General features: G+C 30.9%; 1 protein-coding gene across 1 annotated transcript in view; it reads right to left on the minus strand.

Moving 5' to 3' along the window:
* Positions 1-22,432, minus strand: part of LOC129227988 (acetylcholine receptor subunit alpha-like 1) — a 294,305-nt gene extending 271,873 nt beyond the window's left edge. Inside the window, exon 1 of the mRNA XM_054862614.1 lies at positions 22,178-22,432. Within this exon, the coding sequence (XP_054718589.1) occupies positions 22,178-22,372 (195 nt within the window). The 5' untranslated portion in view covers positions 22,373-22,432. The remainder of the gene's footprint in view (positions 1-22,177) is intronic.
* Between the last annotated feature and the right edge of the window lie 5,028 nt (positions 22,433-27,460).

A 27,460-nucleotide genomic window follows, 5' to 3' on the forward strand; every position in this document is an offset into this window, starting at 1 on the left:
GCTATTTATGCCCTGTTGGAGGTGCGAAGTAGTAAACAAACACTCCACACTGCTCTTGCGGAAAAAGCGACTACAAAAGATCCATTAAGTGAATGCCGCACGCGGAAATACTTTTTCGTGGAGGAGCGATGGATGCAAATAATGAAACCAGGAAATGAAGCTTTATGTTGGAGAGATTGGACGGTTAATTTGCAGAGGCCATAATTTCTCATTGTTTGTCGAGAGTTGTTCAAACACCGGCATGATGAGAACAGAGAATTTTTTTATGGCGGCATTAATGAATTTTCCTTGAATTAAAAGATGACAAAAAAAGGAAGGGGTAGTTTTTTTTACGCTTTTAATGCCTTTTTCTGAAGTAGACATATTAAATTTATGGCAGAGAAATTATGAACATAGAAACTCAAAACTGGTACAGGGTGGAATTACGTTAGAAAAAAAAATCACAACTTTCCAAAAAAAGAGAGAAAGAGAGCTGCTTTTGAGGGCAGTTGAATAGTTAAAAAAATTAATGGCGCTTTTACTTTAAGTAATGTTATTTTATTGATATATGTAAATCGACAAAATGTAAAAATTTAAATTATGTTTTGGGCAGTGCCCCATGTATCGTTTGTGTTGCTTTAAAAAATTTAGTGGCAAAATTTAAATTACATTTAATGCGAAGATAATCTTTTTATGACTTAAACATTACAGGAAAAAATAGATACATCTAGTTGTAAAAGAAACTTTGAATTGAAAATGCATCATCATTTGAAACAATAAACAAGTAAACGGAGAACAATTTTTATTTTTATTTTTTTTTTTTAAATAGGGTCACAAATTTTAACATTCAATGCATAAAAATATTAGCTTATAAATGCAACGATAACATTGGACACCAAAACATCCGAGAAATCTTTTTATTAAATGTTTTAGCATTCAAACTGGAAATTCATGCATTTTTAACTTTGTGCGTATCTAGTTTTTTTCTCTATACATAGTTTATTTATGTATTTATTAACTTAACCACTGATACAACTTCATGAAAAATAAATCAAAATGAATTTCTGAAAAGTATCAATTGCTTTCATTTCAAGTATTTACTACTTTGTTGTCCAATGAATTAATATAGAAAAATAAATTTAAATTTCACTTTATAATTTAACGTAATTACTGATTTGATTGTACAGTTCAACAAAAACTTCTTCTATGTTTAAAAATAATAATAATAATAATAATGATAAAAAATAAGAAAAACTTTCAAATCCGGATTTTAACTTCATGCAACGTGTAATAAAATTTTTAAAGCATGTGTTGTTTGACTTGAGTAAAAAACAGTAAATAAAATAAACAAATAATAACATTAAAATATTTTTAAAAAAAAACTATGTTTTTTACTAAATGAGCGGAAAAGGATATTATCTTCCCCCAAGCGTTAAGTATTCCTCTAAAAAATACAGTTCGTATCAATGCGTCCTCCGTAAATGTACTCCTAATCCATTAGATCAAAATTTAATAAGTAATCTGATACTAGAAATTATGTGATCAAGTTTGTGATACTAATTTTCGTTGCTTAAATATATAATTGTACTATATCCTCTGTGTGTTAGTTGTCAATTACAGACCCAAATGCTAACTAAAATAAGGAAGAAAAATATGTTACATTAGGGTGGTCACGAAAAATCGATTTTCGAATTTCTTCCGCGGCACCCTCCTAAAATGTGCCAATGAAATAGAAAACATGATTTGTAAAGTTTCAGCTTAATCCGATAATATTAACACGTGCCGCAAAGAGGCTTAAGTTACGAAAAACAGCGATTTTTAGCAAAAAATCGTAGTTTTTCCTCTTTAAAACCAAAACTTTTCATCCTAGAAACTTCGTTCTGGTCTCACTTTATAGGAAATTTTATTCTCGTGATGAGATGTTTTATGTATTTTTTAAAATAAAAGTTACCGAATGATTCTTGGCATTATTCAGGTCAGGTCATTGAAGATATCATCAATAAGGAATTTTCATGCAAAGACCTAAAAGCATTACAATATTCAATAACATTTATTTGCTCTTTGTTAATTTTAATTTATCTATTAAAAAGGCTTCATTTGGAGGTATTTTAAGAATTAAATGCAACAAATTGCTGATTTAAAATAAAGGAACTAAGCTGTTTAGAAGAGAAAGCAAAGAGATTAAACTACAAAAGAGAAAAAAAAATGCATTTTATTACTTACACTGTTAAATGACATACACTGAAAAGACATACATCATTAGGTTATTACTTTTCATTGACAAATTAAAGTGGTGAAAGCTTTGATATGGTACATTTTGATGAATATGGAAAAATGTGCCTGCATTCAGACATAACTTGTAATAGAAACAAGTTAGTTAAAAATTAATTTTTTTAAAAAATTAGTTTTTTAGTTCTCTTTCAGCTGTGACATTGACAACCCTTAAACTGTTAACTATCTTTTTAGTTTTAAAAAACTTTTTATCGATTTCGAATCTCTTCAAAAAAAATTAAATCTCTTAAATAAGGAGAAGAAATGAAAAAAATCTACTTCTTTGTCCAATAAACTAAACTTCTTTCATATTGAAATATGCTTTTGTATCCCCATCATCACAATCATCTTCATTATCTCTTACTTCGGATTTTACTTTGCAGCCTTCTTTGTTTTGACCTTTTTTTTTTCTAAAGTATCATCAAAAAAGGAAATGGCTTCTTCAGGGGACCACACATGGTTTTAGGTAGTAATAGGTAGTATTTTAGGTAGTTCTGTGCCTACATCATCATCTTCATAAATACTTTTGAATTAAACCAAAGATTTTATTAAATTGATAGAAGAGATTTTACTAACTAAAGATCTTGGTTGTGGGCCAAAGCTGAATCGCAGACATAAACCATACTTTTCCTTAAATATTGATTATAAACAAAAAAATGACTTCAATACCTTTTATCTCTAAATCTATTAAGGAAATCTGACCCATGAAAAATATTTTTAAAGAGTATATGAGGCAGTGAGAAGCAAAGGGATGTAACTGACAGAATTAAAATTTTGGAGATAATCAGAACAGATAATAGTGGAAACTCTACTCTGCTTAGGGGCAAGAGATGGTGCTAGTAGCTCTGGTAGGGGCTGTTATGTAGCATGATTTAGAAAAGAAGTTTAATGAAAGCCAGGGATCTGAACTCTAAACGTGATTTATAAAGAACTTTAAAAAGTCCACTTAAATCCCTTTGCTGCTCACTACCTCATATGGCCTTTGTCATCCATCTGGTGCGATGAATAGCGCCAGGTACTCAAATAGTAACGCTGTTTGGAAAAAGACTCCCTAACCAAGTTAGGAGAAGTTGAATGAATTGCTTGTAATCATCCCTAGGCTACTGCTGATTTTATTTCTCAAAAAGAAAGCTTGAAATTTCACCAAGATTGCTTATTTTTATTTTACTCTTCTACACTTGCTTTGGATTGCTTCTTATCTATACCATTCATCCTGAAATTCTTGAAAAATATCTGGTTAAGGACTAGTGGACGTACCTATTTTGCAAATCAAATCTTCTTTTGAACCAACTTGTAAAATGTGGTAGAGATTTGCTAAATACAAAAACTTTCTCAGTAACAACTGTATTCACAAAACGCAGTTTTGCACTGCAGAAGCCCTAACAAGTCCCCGTCTAAGAACACAGACCACTTTCCTGGGAACCGTAAATTTTCCTATCTCTAGGGGTCGAAAGCCCATATAAGACTGGGATTTTTAAGCTATTGCTTAGCTCTGACCACCACGGAATAAAGCAACGTTCCGTATTTATGGCATCTACAGCTAATTTCAAAAGTTTTACACTCAGTTGTTTGTTTTAGCTTTGAGTTTTAGAGACATAACTATTGTACAGTGAAATCCTGTTACAACGAACTTCGAATTACCAGAACTTTTAGTTGTAACGAGGTTTTAGTAGTAATGAAATTCAAACAACGTAATGGAAATCAAATCAGGGCTGAAAATTTCTTTCGTTAAATCGGATATTTCGTTGTATCGGTATTCGTTGTATCGGGGTTTCACTGTATACATTTCTGATAATATTGCTGTTTTTGCTCTGATTATTTAGCATTGTAAGGGGGTTACAACCACTAACCAAAAGAACTTGGAAGCGCTAAGAGGTTCCCCATCTGCTCTAAATGCCAACAAGACCAGGCATCACCACAGTATATCTTGAGCTGCCTGGTATTGGACTGGAACGACATATTCGACAGTCCACTGCTAGTGTCAGATTTCATAAGGGTCAACGGCTTCATCGATTTGGTCTGACTCCGTCAGACCAAAGGGAGATTAAAAACAACAACAACAAACAAAAAAGAACTAATACAATTCTTTTTTAATGATTCATTCTTTTTACGCGATTTTGAGGATATTAGCTATGACTTGACTTGGAAAATCCTGAATAATGTTCAATCAATTTTTACAAGAATTTAGATGAAATTAGACTTAAAGAGAATTCCCTATAAAATGGTACCGGAACGAAGTTTATAGAATGAATAGTTTCGTTTTTACAGATGAAAAGCTACGATATCCACTATAATATTAAAATCTGTTCGCGTCCGTCTGTCTGTCTGTCTGTCTGTCTGTCTGAAGATCTATCTTCTCGAGAACCGCTGCGAATCGAAAGTCAAACGAGATACCGATCAATTTGAAATTTTCCAAAGAAAACAATAGGACCAATCTCGTAATTGTGCGACTTTAATTAGCGAAGATATTAATTAAAACGTTAATTAACATAACGTTGTTCAGGAATTTTTATTTCTTTCCTGTTGTCATTTTGCATATGGGTGAGCAAGTAAAATTCTAATAATTCTTTTAAAAGAGATTTTCTTGGCTGCTGTCCAAATCTTAAAACAACGTTTCCATCTAGAATTTCATTTTAAATTAGTTTAAAATTGGTTGCTTTATTCGGACATAGCTTTTTTTTTTTTAAATTCGACGTTCTTAACTCTTTTCAGCATATGAAAGTTGTTTCTTTAGCTATGTTTATTGATTGTAGTGTAAGTTTATCATTCACCGACCTCATATTTTGATACATTTAGGATGTGTGACTAATTATGTTTATTTTGTTGGACTTTTTCCCGTCACATGGATGAGTTTTCGAATTGCAATATCTCTTTTTCCTTCCTGTTGAAACACAGTTTGTAACGTTAAAAGAACATGTTAAATTAAGATTGTTTGGATTTCTTTAAGTGAAACAGAGTTGAACAAAAAAGATTGTTTTTAAGGATTTTAACTAAAGCTTAATTGGAATCTGATGACTTGATATTAAATTAATGCTCATTGGTATTTAATAAGTCTTGGTGCTTTAGTTTCACGTAATCAACAAAAAAGTGTGTGTCATTCTATGTAAAAAACTGATTGTAATTGTACATAAATATTTCAGATATATTCTATCAGATTTAATTCAGTTTAAAGTGAGCACATATTATAGTTGAGAATGCATGTATTTTCATCTTTTGTGCTAATTGAAAATACTCATAACTTGTATTATTGATAAATATGATTAACGTTAAAGAGGTTTTTGCCAAAAATATGCTCTACTGATGTTTTGCAAACCTTGCATTACGCGTAATTATTTACTCCTTAGCGCTTTAGAAACTGATGTCAGAATAATACAAAAACATCAATTGAACAGCTCTTTCATTTTTTAAGTAGCCCGTGCAACGCCGGGCACGCAGGCTAGATTTGCTAAAAATTGCTATTTTTTGTAACTTTAGTCTCTTTTCGGCACGTGTTAATATCATCGAAATGACTTGAAACTTTGCAAATCACATCTTCCTGTGTATTGGCACATTTTAGGGGGGTGCCGCAAAAGATTAGTTGAAAAAAGTTTTTCCCCATGTACCTTGTGACCACCCTAACGTTACATGCATTTGTAACTGCCTTAAATGGGTCTGATTGTGTTGCACTTTTCACTTTGTATGTTTTAGTTTCAGCTTAAGTTCTTAACGTGACTTCCTTTTTTGTTAATTACTTGAATTGAGGCTTCTGATTATCGCGTATTGTGATTAATCTTCTATTTTAAATGTAATCCCTTTATTACTCTACCGTTTCGCTTTTTTAGACATTTTTTACATGCTTCGCTTTTTTTTTTTTTTTTTTTTTCAGTCTTATCTTCGGACCTCTTATTCAATACACCGATTTCTGTAAAACGCTTTTTACTGCAACAGTAGCGTTACTGCCCGGTAGAGGAATTTACAGCTTGCTAAATTCTCTATCCCCCATTGTGAACTTAGAGTTTCATAAAATAATTGTATGTTTAAACTATTTGCACGGATGTTTTATTTTTACGCACATATTTGCCCTTTATACTGGGATTTTTATTGTTTTTAAATTGATCAATTAGTTTTTTTGTGATCATATTCATATTTTGGTTGATGATAAATTATTTCATTAATAATAATTTTTACTATGATATTTTTTTATGATTATATCTCATTTTTTTTGGGGGGGGGGTGGTATGAGGAGTACCTTAATTTCCTGAAAAATTCATCAATCTTTATTAGTAAAGCATCATTTGAAGTCCCCTCCCCCCGCTTACGGTGAAAAAAATAGACAACTCAAAATGAAGCGTTTTTCCGAAAAATCAATTCACCCTCTTTTTTTTTATGAGTAGACTCAACGAGCGATGTCTCGTTAGCTCAGTTTGTTGGGACATCCTTAGTTAGAAGCATCAATTTCACCTAGTTTTGTTAATGTATTACGCATTGCTTATGTGTGTGTATCAGTGTATTCGTGCTTGTATTAATGTAAATCATCCTGAAATGGAGACGTCGCAGCTCAGTTGCCGAAAAAAAGCCTGCTAAGAACTCAGGGGGCCAGAAAAATCTTGTTTATTAATAAAAAAATTTCTCCGGATAAATTCTGATACAAATTTTAAAGGACATATAATGTAAAGCCCTTGCAGGATTCTAAACCAAAGTTATGTTGTTAAATTAAAATCAGAAAAGAAAACGGTTATTTTAACATAATAAATCGCAGCATCATTACTAATATTACTTAAGTGGGCTTTTTTCCTCTGGATGCCTAAGAACTATAAAAGAAACTTATTGATTAAAACACATCTGCATTATTTGCTGCGCACAGCTGAAAGCACTTTTGTGTTGATACAATTTTTTTACAGCTATTAGTTGACATACATTTATGTTTGTCATTTGATTAATAAATCAGAATACTCAAACAGTGACTAAATATATTTTGTAAAGTAAAATATTCTCTTCGTGCTTGTTTGCTTTTCCAAAACTAGTAGCGCGCAGTCTTAGAATGCACATAACAGCTACTTTCTGTCTTTTAAAGTACTGATCTATAAAATCAGTGATTTTAAACCACTGATCTTCAAAATCAGTGATTTAAAAGCACTTTCAAACTACTGATTTTTTAATTCTGTGATATTAAAGCACTGACTAATGTTATTGTTTCATGCTAGAAATAATACACTAGAACCTCTCAGTAATGGAAACTAAGGGGACTGGACTTTTTGTCCCTTAAATAGAACTGTCCCTTGTTCGGAGGTATATGAATTGATGCACACTGTGTACTTAGTATAATACCATAACATAACAAAAAAGTATTTACATTTAAGATTAAACACTAAAATTATTTTACGTATGCTAAATAAAATTCAGAGTTATTCAAAGTGAAATAAATATTTTAAAAATTGAAATTTAATAAAAAAATTAGTAGAATTATAAAATAAGTATTAATCTACAAAGTTTAGTTAGTAATTTATAGAAATGACTTTGAAGTATAATTTGTTTCATGGATTTGCTTCATGTCACATAATTTACAATTCAATGTAATGTTAATAACAGAGTGAATACCTTTTAATTTTCTATCAAAAGTTTGTCATGGGCCGTGCACTATCGATCGGAACTGAACCGATATGAATAAATTACGCAGAAAGAAAAGCATGCATGTAAATCTCGTCACGAATTTTAAAACACACTAGCTGCGCGCCCGGCGTTGCACGGGCTATTTAAAAAATGAAAGAGATGTCCAATTGATGTTTTTGTATAACTCTGACAGTTTCTAAAGCTCTAAGGAGTAAATAAATAAATACGAGTAATGCAAGGTTTGCAAAACACCAGTAGAGCATATTTTGGGCAAAAAATCTCTTTAATGTTAATCATAGTTATCAGTGATACAAGTTATGAGCATTTTCAATTATCACAAAAGATGAAAATATATGCATTATCAACTATAATCTGTGCTCACGTTAAAATGAATTACATCTGATAGACTATATCTGAAAAATTTATGTACAATTACAATAAGCCTTTTACATAAAATGACACACACTTTTGGTTGATTACGTGAAACTAAAGCACCAAGACTAAATAAATACCAATAAGCATTAATTTAATACCAAGTCATCAGATTCCAAATTAGCTTTAGTTAAAATCCTTAAAAACAATCTTTTTTGTTCAACTCTGTTTCACTTAAAGAAATCCAAACAATCTTAATTTAACATGTTCTTTTAACGATACAAACTGTATTTCAAAAATAGAAACAAGAAGCAAAAAGAGAGTTACTACAATTCGAAAACTCACCCATGTAACGGGAAAAGGTCCAACAGAATAAACATAATTAGTCACACATCCTAAATGTACCAAAATATGAGGCCGGTGAATGATAAACTTACACTAAAATCAATAAACATAGCTAAAGAAACAACTTTCCTGTGCTGAAAAGAGTTAAGAACGTTGAATGTAAAAATTTAAAAAAAAGACAGACGATAAAATAAAGGCTATGTCCGGATATTGCAACCAATTTGGAACTAATTTAAAATGAAATTCTAGATGAAAACGTTGTTTTAAGATTTGGACAGCAGCCAAAAAATCTCTTTTAAAAGAATTATTCGCAACTCCAACGAACTATAGGGGGCACTGAAGTCACTGTCTAATGGCGGACTTAAAAACTAAAACAAACGCACATGGTAACGAAGAAAATGCTAAAAGTGTTGTGATTTTTGTTCGTACGTATGATTTTTTCGCTTTATTCTTTTTAAATTAATTTTCAAAGTCTTGTGGATATTCTGGCCCACGTAGAAAGAAATGAGAATTCAAGAAGCATTATTAAACGTCAAAGATTAATGCAAACTATGTTCGTAGTTCTAAGCAGCTATTTCCACGATGTTGAATTCGATATTTATCAATTCTTGATAAAACTAAATAATAATTGTGGCCTGACAAGAATAACAATTAATGCTAGAAAATTCAATATGACATTACAAATTGTTATCGAAAGAAGATGATACTTCTTTGCCTTGCATGGCTAGCGCTTATTGTTTTCCATTTGTAGCTGAGTTCGAATTCCCGAATCGGTTAATTTAAAAATTTTCTGTTTCGAGTTACGATTTAATTGTGTCATGTTATGCAAATCATCAACAAAATTCTCACGGATATATGGTGGTAGTTTTCTTTTCAGTTGATTGATCATTATTTCTTTTCACTTATCGAATTCTGTAATCTTACTACCATTTTATTCCACTCATGATAAAAATTAAAAATGGTTTAACTAAAAACGCGAAATCTCGCCAAGGATACTTAGCTTGCACAATACTAAAACTATAACCCTAAACAAATTTGGCGAAACCTTTCAGCTGAGAATAAAAGGAATAAAGTAAATTCTTTCTCGGTTATTCATTTTGTTCTACGATAATATATTCAAGAAAATAATTTGCATACTGTCCATTCCAACTAAGTGCTGCTGTAAAATATGGTAAGTTTAATTAATTTAAGATTAAAAAAACCCCATATTCTTACTAATTCATACAAAACAATAAAATTTTTTACAGGAAGGAAAAAGAGATATTGCAATTCGAAAACTCACCCATGTAACGGGAAAAAGTTCAACAAAATAAACATAATTAGTCGCACATCCTAAATGTATCAAAATATGAGACCGGTGGACGATAAACTTACACTACAATCAATAAACATATCTAAAGAAACAACTTTCCTATGCTGAAAGGAGTTAAGAACGTCGAGTGTAAAAAAATAAAAAAAGGACAGATGATAAAATAAAGGCTATATCCGAATAGAGCAACCAATTTTAAACTAATTTGAAATGAAATTCTAGATGGAAACGTTGTTTTAAGATTTGCACAGCAGCCAAAAAAATCTCTTTTAAAGCAATTATTAGAATTTTATTTGCTCATACGCAAAATGGCAACAGGAAAGAAATAAAAATTCCTGAATAACGTTATGTTAATTAACGTTTTAATTAATATCTCCGCTAATTAAAGTCGTACAATTACGAGATTGGTTCTATTGTTTTCTTTGAAAAATTTCGAATTGATCGGTATCTCGTTCGACTCTCGATTCGCAGCGGTTTTCGAGGAGATCGATCTTCAGACAGACAGACAGACAGACAGAAGGACGCGAACAGATTTTAATACTATAGTGGATATTTGCTACTTAACATGTTAATGCAAAATGCATGTAAATGTCAAATCAAACTTTTACCATTTAATTTTTAGACAAAAAAAAAGAACCTTTATTAAAATCAGTTCAATTCATATGCATTGTTACATAAATTACAGCAAATTTTCTCTATTGGCTGCCCCTTAGATAGAGTGTCCCTTAATCAGAGGAAAATACATGGGGTCGCTATTCAAAGGGACTGAGACTAGAAAAAGTGTCCTTTAAATAGAGTTGTCCCTTAAAGGAGGTACTACTAATTTTCGAAAGACGAAAATTAATTTGTCCCTACTACATATTCAACTTATAACAACTACTTGCCCATAACTTACTACTATAAAAACAGTTTCAAGAAAATCGCAATCGACATAATAAATGTTTCAGGAATTTCTACATGACCTGTAATGAACATTTATGAGATGGTTCGCGCGCAGCACATTAGTACTAATTACATCAAGGTGAAAATAATTGCCACGAGCAAGTACCCTTTCATTAAGAAGAAATATAGCAATTAACAGTGAGAAACTTAGCTCATTCTCATGCATACATCATAATTAAAATGAGATGTAAACGACAAATGCATTGATAATAAACATAATGTAGAATCTGGGGAAGTTCTATGTAGTTGATGGGCAGTGAAGTTAGTACTAAGATTATTTTTAAAACAAAACGTATAAAGGTTGATAAGTAGTGTTACACCGTCTGCCTCCAGTATTGAAAATTTCAGATATTGAAATGAAGAAAATGGGTACAAAAACTAAAAGAAGGTTTAAAGATTATTTTCTAATTTTCATACATTTTTTTAAATTTTTTTCATTTAGAAATAATGTTTCTTTTCGTAAAGTATAATCTTTTATTCTTATTTTAGTATATTCTATTTTTCATAAAATCGTCTGTAGCTTACGTTAACTTTAAAAGTGAAAGCATAAACCGTGATAATTGACAAAAAAAAAAAAAAAAAGAAAGAAAGAAAAAAGAAAAACATGATAACCACGAATAAATTGTGAAAAAAGACCAAAAGATAACAAGATAACAACAATTTAATTTCGTTATAAAGACGATATGATAACATGATAACAACAAATAAATTATTTTAAAGAATAAAAACAATTCAGTGGTAAAAATGTCCTCTTGATCATAAATATGTAAATGTAATTTCACTGTGTTTAAAAGTAGGCCATTATAGATAAGAATCATCAACACTTCTTGACGTAACGTGCCAATTAAAGAAAAACTTTTTTTTTCCTCTTGACAATTTTAACAGGTTGCTCTAATCTGATGTTTCATTTGTTATTTAAACTATTTTCAAAATTCATCTTTTTTACAAATGTTAGAATAATACAGTCACACCAGATTCATTCTGGAAAACTCAACTCCTGATTCATCAGATCACGATTTATAAGTCACTGGAAGTAGAATGCGTACGAAAGACTTTCCTCATCATAACACACTACGGCAATTTTTTAAGCATCTAAACATTCTGCAATAATGGGTCAAACCCCTGTTTTTTTATACTGAAATAAATTTAGAAAATGGCATAAAATATTTTCATAACGATTTAAGAAAATCCGACTAATTCTTCCATCAAAAGAAAGAGTGAGAGCTAGACTTCAGGGAGGAGGCGTGATTCAGTGGTTAAGTTTGATAGTTTCCAGCTTTGCAGCTTAAACCACAAGGCACGCAACATACCAGACAGCTAAGCTATCACATCCATAGGCTACATTTTCGTTCTTTTCAAATCTCATTTGTTTGGAATGGTGAATAATTAAGACGGAAGCAGATGTCATCTCACTGAATATGAGACCGCCAATAAACTGGTAGATAAAGTAAATTTATCTCAGTCATGGTTCATTGAGTGTCACTCTAAAAGAAATATAGTTAAGGCGAAATTAGTTGGGCACGAAATTCCACAGTAGAAGACATATTTCTGATAAGTTTTAGGTAAATGGACTAGTTCAAGTTCCAAGCAGTTACGCTTAATGTATTCCTGCGTTATCGTTAATCAGGCAATCCTTAGTATAGTGAATTCTCAATGTTTTCCTCATTTATTTCAAAATACTACAATTCTTCCAGCGAGAAAAAGAAATACTAATATAATATAACTAATACACTTTCAATCTTTGCGGAAGCGGAATGAAATTCTAAAAAAGTCTTACTTATTGTTTGAATTAATCTTTATTTTCTGCGTTTGTTAAACATATTTGCAGAAATGTATGATAAAAAAGAAAAAAAAAACACAGAAGATTTTATTAATTGTTTGTTTTACTGTTCACTCTCAGCAGTTTGAAACGTAATTTTAAATTATGAAAACATTTCGGAAGATTTTTTTTTGTTCCATCTACTATTAATAGTTTCAAAAATCATTTGCACAGAACTTTTCTAAAATAATAACTTTTCTAAGATTCATTTAATTTCTTAAATACTATTTATTATAAAAACAACTCAAAAACTATTTGTAGAACTATATTTAAAAAAGGGGAAGATTTACGAGCTACATGCTTGTCAGAAGATTTACTAATTACATTCAAACATTATTTACCTTAAATAGATTTTTAAAGTATTTGCAGAAATTTAGCATAAAGTCAAGACTTGTTGCAGAATCTTTAATTATGTTTTAAATACTATTTACCATAAACAGACTAAAAACGTATTTAAAAAGTTCTTTATTAAATGCTTTTTAGAAGACCAAATCATTTATCTTAGAATTTAAACAATAGTCGGTTTAAAAAGCATTTGCTGAGTATTTTCCCAAATAAAGACTTTTTGGTAGAGTTTTGTTATAAATGTTTTTTTTTTTACTAACAACCGTTTTAAAAGCATTTGTAGAGCTATATTCGAAAAGAAAAAATATCAAAATATATTATTAATTATTTCACTTTTATTTATCACTAACTGTCGAAAAGTGTTTTGCAGAATTATGGTATGAAATTTTAAATCTTTTCAGAACATTTTATTATTTTTTAATATTACTCTTCTATTCACAGTTTAAAAATGCATTTATAGAGTCATAGATAGAATCATATTCTAAAATAAAAACTTTTCAGCATATATAAAATCATATTTATTTATTTTAAAATTGTTTTTTTTTAATTTGCGTGTCTATAAATAGTAAAAAAAATTATTAGTGGAATTCTGTTTCAAAATAAGGAATTTTCAACAGGTTTAATACTAATTTAAATAAAATTAATTTTAATAATTTTGAAAAATATTTACATAATTTTATTTTAAAACTAACATTTTCACAATTTACTTGATTAATTTAAGTTATTGTTAACCGTTTTAAGATTTTCAAAAGATTTAATTATTTTCTTGAAAATATAATTTGCCTTTAACATCCATCTTCTTAACGCATAAACAACTCGTCTAAAAAAAAAGCATTAGTACATAAAATACTTTTTTGTAACAATTACTTATGCGTATAGAATTTAAATCTTAATATTTTATAACCATAAAAATAAACGACACTCATTTCGTATTGTCTCAAACTAAAACTGAAAAATTGAAAACCTTTAGTTTCATTCCGGAAAATTTGCTACACTCTAACAAACTCCTAACCACCCTCTAATTGTCTTACTTGCGAACTTCATACCTGACTTCAAATAAACTCAAATTAAGCTTTGAACACCCTTTGTACCCTTCTTCTTTATTACCGTTAAAATGAATAACCGATTTGCAAACTCTGAGCACAAAATTCCAAAAAATAACTCAAGCTAGCGTCACGTTACCAGATCCGTCTGCCGACGTTAATGACAATGTCAGGAGACATAAGCGCTGCTGAGTTTTCAGTGAAGAACTACAGGTAAGATTTCGAAGCGATTAATGATTTCAAGTCTGCGTAATTATCCTGATGCACAAAACTAAGAAAAACAAATCGTCCTAGTTTTAGAAAGTATTCACCAGATGGTTTCCTAACCAGGTCATTTATATGTGTCTAAAGCATTAATTAAAGTTAGTTAAATTCACATAACGAGTAAGACTGAAAGTTTATTTAAAGCATTATCTTTAAGTATGGCTCTTTAGAATGTTCATATAATAATGAAAGGGAAATATGCGCTGTCTGTGTTTATATTTATACTGAAAAAGTAAAATCTAATGTAGTATAAGATGATGTTTTGAACTGAAATGTCAAGATATTACTGATGTATTACAACTAAAATGCTCGATATTACCCCAAGTATTTTAGATTTTATGCCTATGTTTGTGGGTGTGAAATTTGTTTATATAAATTTGCGCGTCTATACAACATTTCAAAACTTCGACTTTTATTTTTTATACATTTAATTGCAATTAGAATATAAGTTCTAATACTCAACATGTTATTATCAAATGGAAATTTATCGTATTTATAATCAAATTATCGCACATAGATGAAGTGGATGAAACAAGTGATTTGTTTTCTAATGGTATTTATTCGGCAATTCATAAATATTCCAATAATAAATAATTAAGATATATTACTTTAATAGTTTCGTCATCTCAAATTATTGTAAACACAAAAAACTGAGTTTTTCATTCTTCCTATTTTTTGGACGATTGAATTATGATATATAATTTCATCGCATAAATTAAATGTGTGTACGGTTTTCCTTTCTAAATTACACCATGTTATATATCTAGGACTTAGCAGGTCGCGCGTGACCTAAGGGTCATATATTGAGTACTGTTGTTGTAGAACTTCTTAAGCTTCTAAATTGATGGTATGTACCACAACTACCTACCCACACCAATTTCCTTGAGAATCAAATAGAAGTTTTCCAATTACAATATTTTCTGTGTGGTAAAATAAAACATAATTTCATACACTAATAAATAGTAATGAAGTCAAATTTTTCATGCTAAATAACTGTATAAAAGTGTAGTTATGGACACAACGAACAAAATTGAATGCTTCAATTTATCCAAAAGAAAGAAAAGGATATTGAGTTAAATCATTAAAATTATGTTTCCTTTATCTTAACTGTACCTAATAGATAATAATCTGATTAAAAGGCTTCATTTACTTACATTTGAATGTTGATAGCTATATAAATTTCACTAATCTTTAATTTAGGCTAACAATTGTTTGATTTTAAACAGTAATAACGAGATACGATGTGACCTCTGCAAAGCTTACAAGAGAATTTAACTTACTGTAAGTTTTTTATGCTGCGACAATGCTACTGCTGTGGTAAAAAGCGTTTTACAAAACACTCAAGATAAAAGCAAAAAGTAACGAAATCATTCGATCGTAATAAAGCACAAAAATGAAAATATACTTGTAAATATAAGAATGTTATGCTTTACTTGATTAAAAAGTTGACATTTTTTGAAATTCAAACTGATAAATTATCAGAAAAAGAAGAAATGGAACTTCTAAGGCAAAGAAATTAACAACTCATTTAAATTCAAGTTTACATTTAATTGAAATGATCAGCTAATAATAACTAGAAAAGCTACGAATCTAACACAATCAACACAAATTAATCTAGGTAAAAAAAAATTCAAAAAAATAGGAAAAGAGGAAAGTAAAAAGAAAAATTATAATAATATTCTTAAATAATAATTCAGATTTTGACATGAAAATGAAACAAATTATAAAAACGTTCTACATAGCAAGCATTTAAGATAACAATCATATACGTTAGTTGCGTCACATCGAAAAAAATTTAATTGTATGCCTTGAAAATTTTCCTTACGTCAAAATTCTTTATTATAATTTCAAGAAGTTTAAAACTTCTTAAATATTTTAGAAAAAATATTCTTGAAGGTTAGTTAATCTTCTATATGTGACAACTTTGTAAAAGGGATTGCCTAAGCTTACAAAGGTAGTTCTTAAAGCGTATTTCTTTAAAATAATTTATTAAATAATGCTAATATTTACGTTTATGAATTACAAAATGGTATAAATGTCTAACTAAGGAAATATATATATGTTTTTAATAGTAACTCAAAAGTAGCGTTTTTTTTTCCCTTTTATTTTTAAATTTCATAAAGTTTATTTAAACACTTTATTACATAAAACACTATATCTGTAAGACCATAAAAATAAATAATAAATGAATTAATATGATGAAGGAAATAAAATAACATCTAGTGTTTCTTAAATGATGACCTGTCAACGCTTTCAGAAGCCTAGGAGGAGAGAATAATCTAAAGAATGAATTAAGAATTGTTTTGGAAAAAATGGTACAATTATCAAAGGCGAACATAAAACGAAACTTTATTCAATACACAGCCAAAAAGAAAACGAATTTGGACAGATAAATTAATGGCATGTTTCTCAAATGTTAATCATTCTTCTAACGCGCCCTTTGTTCAAGAACTGTTTTTCTAACAGTTGAAAATCAATAGAATTGGACTTTCCGTAAAGAAGGGCAAAGGTTTTTTTTCGAAATGTGATACTGTTGTAAAAGACCGAGTATATAGAGTAAGACTTTTATTCGTTCCGGTACATTTCCTAATTTTCTCATAAACTGAAAGTTAATCCTTGATTTCCTTTTGTTAAGGGTTTCATGTTCAAAAGTTATAGAGCCGGAATACAGATTGCTTAGGAGTACGGATTTTGTTGTTGTTGTAAGTGTGCTAAAAGTAACAAAAAATATATTGTAGAAATATTTTCAATGCTTTATTGACAGTGAGGAATCCAAGCAGCGAAAATTTAATAATAGGATTCAGAGTTTTAACACAATGCCTCGTTTAAAATAAAGTCATCTTGTTTTTGCATCTGACGAGTATCAGACAAGAAATTAGAAGAGAACAAAAAAGCGACAGTTAAAAAAAAATCCTCTCAATTCTAACGATAAAAATTAAATTTGGCAAAAAGTATTCCTTTCCCGCATGCATTTTGCACTTCTTTGCCCAACTAAAACCAAAACAAAAAATTTCACGTTACCAGTACATTTCTTCAGAGACGATGTTTTGTGTCATTCATTAAAAATGCAAGTTCTTTATCTACAATTTATGAGAGCTTCATCTCGAATATGAGTAAGAAAGAACAAAAACTTAAATTATTCCCAATATTTTAACGATATTCAATTTTAAGACTTTGGGACTCTTGAATTGAAAAAAAAAATCAACATTCATTTCATGAAGTATTATGAAATAAATCATGTCAATTTTCATAGAATTTATTGCACACATTACGGAAAATATTGCACAGTTTTCAGGATACAATAAATTCTTTTATGATTCCTTTAAGCTGAGCTCTTATGAAGTAATCTAACTGTGGCTAGACGCATTACTTACAAAAACTATATACTTACTTATATCTCGAAACTCAAATATTTGTGAGCTGATAAAAGGATTCTTTGTAGCCCCGAAACATGTGCATGCAAAACAATTTTTAAATTTTAGCTTTTGAAACAATAATTGTTTTTTTTTTTATTCTGTCTGTAAAACATTTTCGTTTTGATGGTTAATAGATTCCATACGATGGAATATTTCTGGTGATGACATTAAAATAAATTTAGGTATCCGAATGTTGAAAAGACAACTTTTGGTAAACATTCATCACATTTTTAATGCATTTATTGGATAAATCATTTAACTTTGGGTGTGATAGACCAGGGGTTGCTCGGCTCCTGATCTGGATCAGAAAACAAAGCTATCTTTAGATGTCCATCCAGCAGTTTAAACTATGTGTAGTAGTAGTAGGTACGGGGGAACCTCGAGTGGGGGGGTAATGTCATGGATAAATCATTTCCTTGCCTTTTTCAATATGATCCAATTTTTGGTCCACGTTTCTTATAAACAGATTCTTTGTATGTCATGAACTATAGGAAAAATATTGAAAGTTTAGGCTTAAAATTTGATTTTCTCGAAATGAATTATTATTTCAAATTGCTCATTAAACTTTTCAGACTTGTTACTATTGGGATATACTAAAAAGTTACTCTTAATGGCAACATTTTACTAGTTATTGCCTGTTATTAAAATATCAATGCGTGAAAAATTTGCCTATAACGTATGGGAAAGCTTTGAAAATTTTATTCTCAACATATCTTCAAAATTTTGAAAAAAAAGAAATTTAAAAAAAACGAAAGAAAGAGAAACAAAAAGATGTGCTTTGTGTTATCTTAAAATTGTGGCAACTGATCTGTATTCCTTTTTGCTGTACATCGAATAAAACATTACTAGAAGATCTTCACGTGACAGTCTATCAAATGGTCAGTTTTGGATAATTATTCTGGGCATGAGTCTTTTTTCTTCCATTATAGATATCAAATATTTTTGATCTTATTATAACATCATTCTACATCTTATGAGAGGATATTAAATTTATTTGTCATTTTTTGAAAGTAGATAATCAATTCGAACATAAAATAAAATTATTTTATCCAGTTACGGAAATACGAACTACGTAATTGATAGACAGTTTTGAAATTTTCCAAATAAACCTGTAGATTTACTGTATCATTCATAAGATAATGCGTTGGTACTTCAGTGTTTTTTTGCAATCGATAACCTTCGAAAACAAGCATAAAATGTCTGGAAAGAACGATGGAGCAACAGGGTCGTTAAGATTAAGGAACAGTAATAAATGAGCATCGAGAATCACACAATTAAAACAAATTATGTTGCCTCCGCTGTTATCAAATCGTTGTCCTAGCTCATAGTTACTTGATATCACACTCTTAAAATTATTTTTATAAAGTGTCAACTTTGACGATAAATCTTTAAATTCCAACTCTAAGATGGTTTATTAGGTTTATTTTCTTTGACCTTTGATGCTTGATGTCAAATCAAATTATTTTTAATCGACTTCAGAAAGGAGGCGGTTATCACTTCATATCTTATGTATGTTTTTTTTTTTTTTTTTTGTCCACTCACAGCGTCTCATTTATATTTACCAATTTGGGCCATAATACCCATCTATAAGCTTATTAGTATGGTTTTTGGTTTGTTGTCCAGAGTTACTTAATTTCTCTCAATAAGATAACTTTTATGATTTGCCAGCTTTGACTATAGTTCTTTATCAAAATCTGTGTGTGCGTGTGTTTTTAACTTTAAGAATAGTTACTTAATTTTTGAACTACATAATCAATTTTATGCTTTGTCAACTTTGGTTAGAATGACTATTTTTAATAATGATTATTTGTATGACTTGCTCTAGTTTCTGTTTGTACTTTTGCAACAAACTCACTAACTTTAATTTACTCCTTTTTCCCCAAAATTTTCCAGTACTCGGAAAAGTATTTGACATTAATTATACGAAGTCCTTACGATGTTTGGCAACATTTATAAATCAGTTAGTAGCAAAATAGAATGATACTGTGCAATATAGAATGCAAATATAATAAAGCAAATATCGATTGGGAATAAGGAGTATACAAAACTGCAGAAATAGAAAATTACAAATGAATCGTAAAAAGCACTTTACAAGCAAAAGTCAATTATAAAATATGAGCTACCAACAGATTAAATGGAAAACATCAATTAATATTTGTTTCATCAGTGTCGTTAAGAAAACAATGGAAAATCCTTATAATCCACTTGAGAGTAAGGTTGCATATAAAAACATTCAATCATTTAACATGAGTGAAAAGAGAAATGTACATGTTTTTAAAAATGACACTAAAAGTGTTAGAAAATATTATTTTCATTGCATGTCCTGCATTTTTAATTAGAAACGTTTGACTTCGTTTTTGTCTTTAGTCAGCAAATGTAACACATGGTTTATGTGATAAATACATCACATAAAACAAAAATTATTAATATAATTCCAACTAAATCTGAAATTTCTCAACTTATAATCCACTGGAGCTGAAGGTTGGGCACAAAAACATCCAATCATTTATTATACAGTGAAAAGAAAAATATACATATGTTAAAAAGCAACATTAAAACTACCAGAAAATGTCTTTTTTATTGCATTTTTAATAAGTCTAACTTTTTCTCATTATTCAGCAAGTGCAGTACATGGTTTGAGCGATAAATAAACACACACAAAACATAAATTATTAATATGATTTCTGATCAATTTGACACTTTTTAACTCATAATCTACTGGAGTTAAAGGTTAAACATAAAAACATCCAATCATTTACTATACAGTGAAAAGAAAAGCATATACGATGCAGTGAGAAGCAAAGGGATTAAGTGGCAAAATTAAAAATTGGAGATAACCGGTACACATGGTAGGTGAACCTCTCCTATGTCTTGGGGAAAGAAATGGTACTAGTATTTAGAAAGAAAATTCAATGAAAGCTTACCTAGGATGTTATCTTTAAACGCGTTTTACTCGAAAATGTCCACTAACATTCCTTTGCTTCTCACTGCCTCATATGTACTGTCTGTCTTCCTTAGCAGAGACCTCCCGCCAATTTGCGCATGTGTCAGGTCTGCTTTGATCTTATCAAAATAGGGAGGGAAACCCAGAAGCAAAAGATGCAAAATTACGGGTTCAGCAGTTGTTTCAAAGTGGCGTCGAAAAAGACAGATATATCAAGTGCGAGCGGAAAGTACCCTAGCTCAACCTATCGCCCCCTTTTTAAGCGAAATGCATCGCCACTGCTAGTCTTTGTTTTAGAAAACGGACAGTATTTAAAAGCGACATTAAAAGTACCAGAAAATGTCATTCTTATTGCATATTTTTAAATAGAAAAGTTTGACTTTTACTCATTATTCATCAAATGCAACACATTGTTAGTGCAATAAATAAACTCATACAAAACAAAAATTATTAATGTACTTCAACTCAATTCGAAACATCTCATATAATAATCCACTGAGTTAAAACATTTGCTATTAAGTAAGAAGAAAAACACGTGTTTTTAAAAGTGACATTGAAAGTATTAGAAAATATCACTTTTATTACATGTCTTGCATTTTTAATTGAAGAAGTTTAACTTCCTTTTTCTCATTGTTCATCAAATGCAAACCATAGTTTGTGTGATAAATACACATACACAAAACAAAAATTATTGATATAATTCCAACTCAATCCAAAATTTCTCAACTCATAATCCACTGGAGCTAAAGGTTGAGCATGAGCTCTCCCCCACCCCCCTTAATCATTTACTGTAAAGGGAAAAGAAAAATATTTATGAGCTAAAAGCAATGTTAAAAGTATTGGAAAATTTTTCTTTTATCTCATGTCCGGCATGCTTCATTAGAAAAATTTGACTTCGTTTCTCGGATTAGTTAGCAAATGCAACACATGGTTTCTGCGATAAATAAACACACACAAAACAAAAACTCATTATTAAAATTTCAACTAAATTCATAGCTTTTCAACTTGTAATCCATTGGAGCTAAAGGTGGAACTCAAAATCATTTACTGTAAAGTGAAAAATATACATTTGTTCTTAAAAGCGACATTAAAATTATTAGAAATCATCCCTATTATTACATGTCCTGCAGCGTTAATTATAAAGGTTTGACTTTTTGTCCTTATTTAGCAAATGCAACACATGGTTTATGCGTTAAACAAACACACAACTCATATAATTTCAACTCAATTAGAAACTTCTCAGTTTATAATACTCGGGATTTAAAGGTTTTATATAGAAACATTCATCAATCACTTACTATGTAGTAAAAAGAAAAATATATATATTTTTAAAGTGACATTCGAAGAAATAGAAAACTTCTCTTTTACTGCATATCCTGCATTTTTAATTAGAAAAGTTTCACTTTTTCGCATCATTCAGCAAATGCAACACATGGTTTGTGCGAAAAATACATAAACAACAAAGCAAAAATTTGAAAAATAATTTCTACTTAATTCGCAATAAAACGCAGAAAATATTTTTCAGAGGGGGGTACTCACCACATCGATAAGTTGGGAAAGCTTTAGCCCCATCTTTACAGTGAGGGTATCGCTGTTGTTACTGACGGGTCGTATAAGGCGGTTGTAGCTGCTCATCAAATCATCGTAGAGCCGTTTCGCGTCGGGATTAGCGCGGCCCCGCCCAGCCCAGCTCAGCAGGAGCCAGCACCACACAGGCAGGAGAACCGGTCGCATGACCGCTCACCCGACCGGCTCGAATTCAGCGTCTCGATATCTGTTCGGATACGCCATGGCCCCCTGTAAACACGGCCACCGCTTCGTGGGGAAGTCTGAGAAGCGAGAGAAGAAATCGGAACCGGTTTTCCGCCTGTGACGTCACGGAGGGGGTCACGCCTCTTCTGGCGACGTCACAATAGATCCATGAATCGGAAGCCCCGCCCATTCCACTACGTCACCTAATGATCGATTCTGCGAGCTACAGCACCCGATGCTGCTCTGCTCTCATTTGCAAATCCTAAGTAAAATTTTAAAATCAGAATTTTTTCAACATAAGCTTATTTTTTATTGCTTTTGTGCATCTTTTGCTGTATTGCAAAAAAAAGAAAAGCTTTAATGATATGGAGATGCGTGCAAAGAAATCTTACCAGCAAAATGATATTCATCAGTTTGGTTTAATATAAAATAAATATTTACGTTTTTCATTTTTTTTTCAAATCAGTGAAGCATTTTCCAAATATCACTCATAGCCACAATTTGAAATAAGAATTTGCATTATTAGTTAAAGATTTTTTTTTTTTTTTTTTTGCATTTTTACTATCGATATTAAAACTGCTTACATGACAAATAACTTTGTTTAGTTGAAACGATTTTCCATTTAAAGTTTTGCATTAAATATACAGATGTGTTTTCTCTAACAAGATCGCACTGAGTTGCACTTAAATTTAAATTATTTCATGAAGATGGAGAAATATTTTATGTGCTGCAAAATATTACGTCGATGTCGCGAAAACAAAAAAAACTCTCGGAATAAATACTAATGTTACTCACTATTGTATCTTCCTCTATGATAATTCATCCTCTGTTTAATAACTTATATAGTTTCCTGAAAATTTAGTAGTATTGAAGATAAAAGAAGTATTCAGTTGTAGTTCTTCACCTAATGAGTAGTACTCTGTTGGTATTGCTCGGGTGGAGAGTTGCGCGCGGTTAATAAAAAAGATCTTTATTCAGTCCCAATTCAGGACTATTTAAAGAAACTCACTCTTAATTTTTTCAATAGAAATAGTAAAATAGGGTCATTTGAAAAGTGATAACGTGGAGCGTTTTTTTAAACGATAAGATTAGAGTTGATTCCATTAGTCAAGAGTACTACTTTTAGTCCCTCTTCGTTCAATCCCAATTCGGGACTATTTAAGGAAACTCGCTCTTAATCTTTCCAATAGAACTACTGAATTAGGATCATATAGAAAGTAAAAACGTGGAGTGCTTTTTTAAAAGATAAGAATGGAGTTGCTTCCATCAATCAAAAGTACTACTCTTAGTCACTAAATTTGATAGAATGAGCAAAAAAAAAACATGAGCGAGGAAAAACTTTTTATGTTCAAAACGTGTAATTTTTAATCATTTTTTTTAAATACCCGATTTTTCAAACAAGGTGTGGTCTTTATGACATCACAAGTGACGAACTTCGACGCGTTACTCCACTGGAGTGCTGAATGCTTACGATTGCTGTCCACCCCATTTCCAGTTTATGATAATTAAGAAGCGAATGAAATATTGCGCTGTACCCTTGCTATCAACCATATCGTTACCGGCACATGTGAGTAAAGAAGCAAATTAAATATTGCACTCTGGGCTAAGCGCGTCAGTGAATGGCATCCAATCACTTGCCATGGCATGTGCAGAAGCTAAAAAAGGAAATTGAATCTACACACCAATTGAAATGATTGTTAAAAAATATTAAACTTTGTCAAATTATTTTGAAAATGGTCGATGTTTTTTAAACATGTTCTTTCAGAAAAAAATATTTTTAAAATTTTGGAAATGACCCCATTATTGATAATTAAATGCGGACAATGGTACATGTTGCACTAAGAACAAGAATGTGAATTACAGGAAAGGTTAAACTGCAGCATGAGTATACATAATTTTGATTTGGGGGTTTTTCTTCTTGAAAAACCTGTTTTGTGGATGAGGTTTGTATTGTGGATGTTTGTTTGTTTAGTGGATGAATTATTAGGTCGTGCTTAAAGTTAGGATAGGAAAGTTTTTAAAATAAATTACTCCTCAAATAACCGTGTTTTAAAGCATAAAACTAGAATGCTGAAATATAGTAAAGAAAACATAGTTGAAAAAAAAGAAAAAAATACACACGCGCAAAGCCAAATTGAATTGATTATTTCAGAAAGGGCATAAGTCACATTTTTCACAAATTGAGTTAGCTGTAGTTTTCCCATATTTGTATGTAGAGACATTGATTAGGGTAGCAGGGAAGTCAATCCTTGTACAACAAAGCACTTTATATAGGGGTCACATTTTTCGTTTAATGCAGAAAGGGCATAAAGGAAGAAATAGTAAGACGCAATGGAAAGATCATAGAAGAACTAGATTTTTTGGCATAATGAAGTAAAAACAAATAACTCCTTAGATCTTGCATCATTTCGGTAATGCACTGTAAAAAAATTCCGAAACGTTACTGAGTATTTTCGTTTGACGTCTTCGGATTTTAATGGTTTTTATACATTTCCTGGAAAAATCAAGTATCATTGTCAAAACGTTTTCTGAATTGCTACAAATCGCACAAATGCAGACTTCTCACTCCTGTGAAAATTATTTTTAGCTCCCAGTTTAAAGATTCACTGAGCATATTTATAAAATGTATCGGCTGCAGTTTGATTGAGGTCCGCTCGCACTGTTTAAGCTCCCTAAAGGGAGCGAATAAGTTCATGGACTACGTAGCTTGGGAATAATTGAAAGAAAGTAAAGTTCTCGACAATTACTTGCAGTTCTGTGTTAGCTTTGGCCATGTTTGCAGTACTGCTTGTGAAGCTTTCTTGATAAATCAGGAAGGTGCCTAGGCGTTACATTAAACCTACATACGGTTTATTCTAAAGTTCCAGAGATACGTCTGGCTTTAAATGGGAAGATTTCCAGGATCAGGAAGGTTACTGAATGCTAGCAGAAGACGGTCCGCGTTTTTGCGAGACATGTTACTGGCAGAAATTGGGCACACACATCAGCTGCCCATTAAATTCCAGGAACGTTTCTGAATCGTTTTTACAGTGTGGTAGGTTTGTCAGTTCGGGTTGTTAGGGAGGGGGGGGGGGATTCGAAATCACGGAATCGGAATGAAACTCTAATTTGTCAGGGTTTTTATTAACATCACTTTAGGATCTGCAAAAAAACTGTATGCATTCAGTGAGATATACGGTGGTCAAAATAATAATAACACTGCAGGAGACTTTTTCCAGAAATAACACTGAAGAAATTTAACAAGATTGCTGATGACTTTCCTCTGAGAGGACATTTGTTTGTAGTCTTTGTTGATGAAAAAGTCTTTGGACTGCTTAGCTTTGCAAGAATTGCAATCATTACTTGCAATTCTGGCTTAGCTTTGGCCATGATTGCAATGCTGCTTATAGAGCTATTATTTTATTCCTACCCTTATAAGACTACCTCTTATAAGATTACTTTGAAGTTCTAGAGACACGACTGGCTTTAAACGGGAACATTTCTGGGTTTATCGGGATAATTTCAAAAAGGTTACTCAGTTTTAGGGGAAAACATTCCTGGTATTTGCGAGATATGTTACTGACTGAAATTGGGCATATCAGCTGCCTAATATTTTCCAGGAACGTTTCTGAATCGTTTTTACAGTGTAGAAGAAAAGATTTCCACGGAGGATGTATTTGATAAATATGAAGTGTATTTATACACATGTAAAACTTTTGATTTTTATCTCAACTTCTTAGTTTTTGTATTGTTTTTATTTTTTACACCAGACTTCTTTATTTCACTAAAACAAGACAAGAGAAAGAGGAAAATACACGATGTATTTTCTTAAGATAATGAATTTATGAATATGGACTTCACTAATTACTTTTGTTATGTTATTTTTTATTATCATAAATCAGTTTGAAACAAAACTGTTTCATTTGATTTACATTTTCATCACTCTAAACTAGCCTTTCGGGATATTATTTGCAGAAATGGCATAAGTCCAAATTAAAAAAAAACTCTCATAAATTCAATGCCGAAATGAAAAGTAATTTAAGGTGAGGTAATGATCCGAATTGTGACTAGATTAGTCATTAAAATTTTCGGAGAGTTTAGTTCATTTCTGAATGAAATAATATTTTTTTTTTTTTTTTGATTCCTGACTTTTGAGTTGGACTTATGCCCATTCTGAAATATTCGATTCAATTATGCTCAATTATGGGCTTTGTGTTCTTCACGGAGCCTCTCTTAAAGACAGAGTAAAGGACCTCTTCTATTTTTAGCCTACTTTCACAAAAAAAAAAAAAAAAAAAAAACAAATTGCCAAAGAAGGAAGGGTACTGAGATGGGGTAAATGCGTCCGTCGGTCTGTGTATTTGTATATCGGTCCGACCCCCCCCCCCCTCCCTTATTAACATCTGAAATTAAAAAAAAAAAATGTTCGAAAGATTCGGCCACAACACCTCATTTTCGAATTTCATTTTTTTATTCCGAAATTTTTTAGTTCAGTCTTGAACAGTTCAAAACACTTAGCATTTGCGCCCACCTACAGGAAAATTTAATGCAATTATAAATCCTAAACTTGGAGGTGAATTTGTAAAAAAAAGTTTTTGAAGAAGAACATGTATAGAAAATTAGAAAATATTTTTTTGATTTGAACTATATTCCGTTCAATTTTAAACAGTTCAAATCAATTAACATTAGCACCTACGGGGTAACTAAAAGTCAGTATTAATTTTAGGGCAGTCGATTAGTCAGACTTCGACTTCCTGACTCCGGCTCCGTAGCTTTGGCAAAACTTTAGACACAAAGGGAAATTGACTGACTCCAACTCTTGAAATGTTAAAGTATTTGACTCCGACTTCTTTATCCCAAAACAAGTCCAACTACGCAAACATTTTCAGATTTTTGGACTTTGAGAGAAATTGACCGATTCCGGCTCCGAGTGTTTCAATTAAAAACCTTCGACTCCCAACTCCAACTCTTATACCCCAAAATGAGATTACTCCGACTCCGCAGTCATGGAACTTGCGCTGTTGACATGATTTGTTTTTATCTTCGCTGTAAAGTTTCAATTTAGGTATTCAGTTTTTGGCGAAGAAATTC

The sequence above is a fragment of the Uloborus diversus genome, chromosome 8 (assembly GCF_026930045.1).
Source record: "Uloborus diversus isolate 005 chromosome 8, Udiv.v.3.1, whole genome shotgun sequence".
In the NCBI taxonomy this organism is placed as follows: domain Eukaryota; kingdom Metazoa; phylum Arthropoda; class Arachnida; order Araneae; family Uloboridae; genus Uloborus; species Uloborus diversus.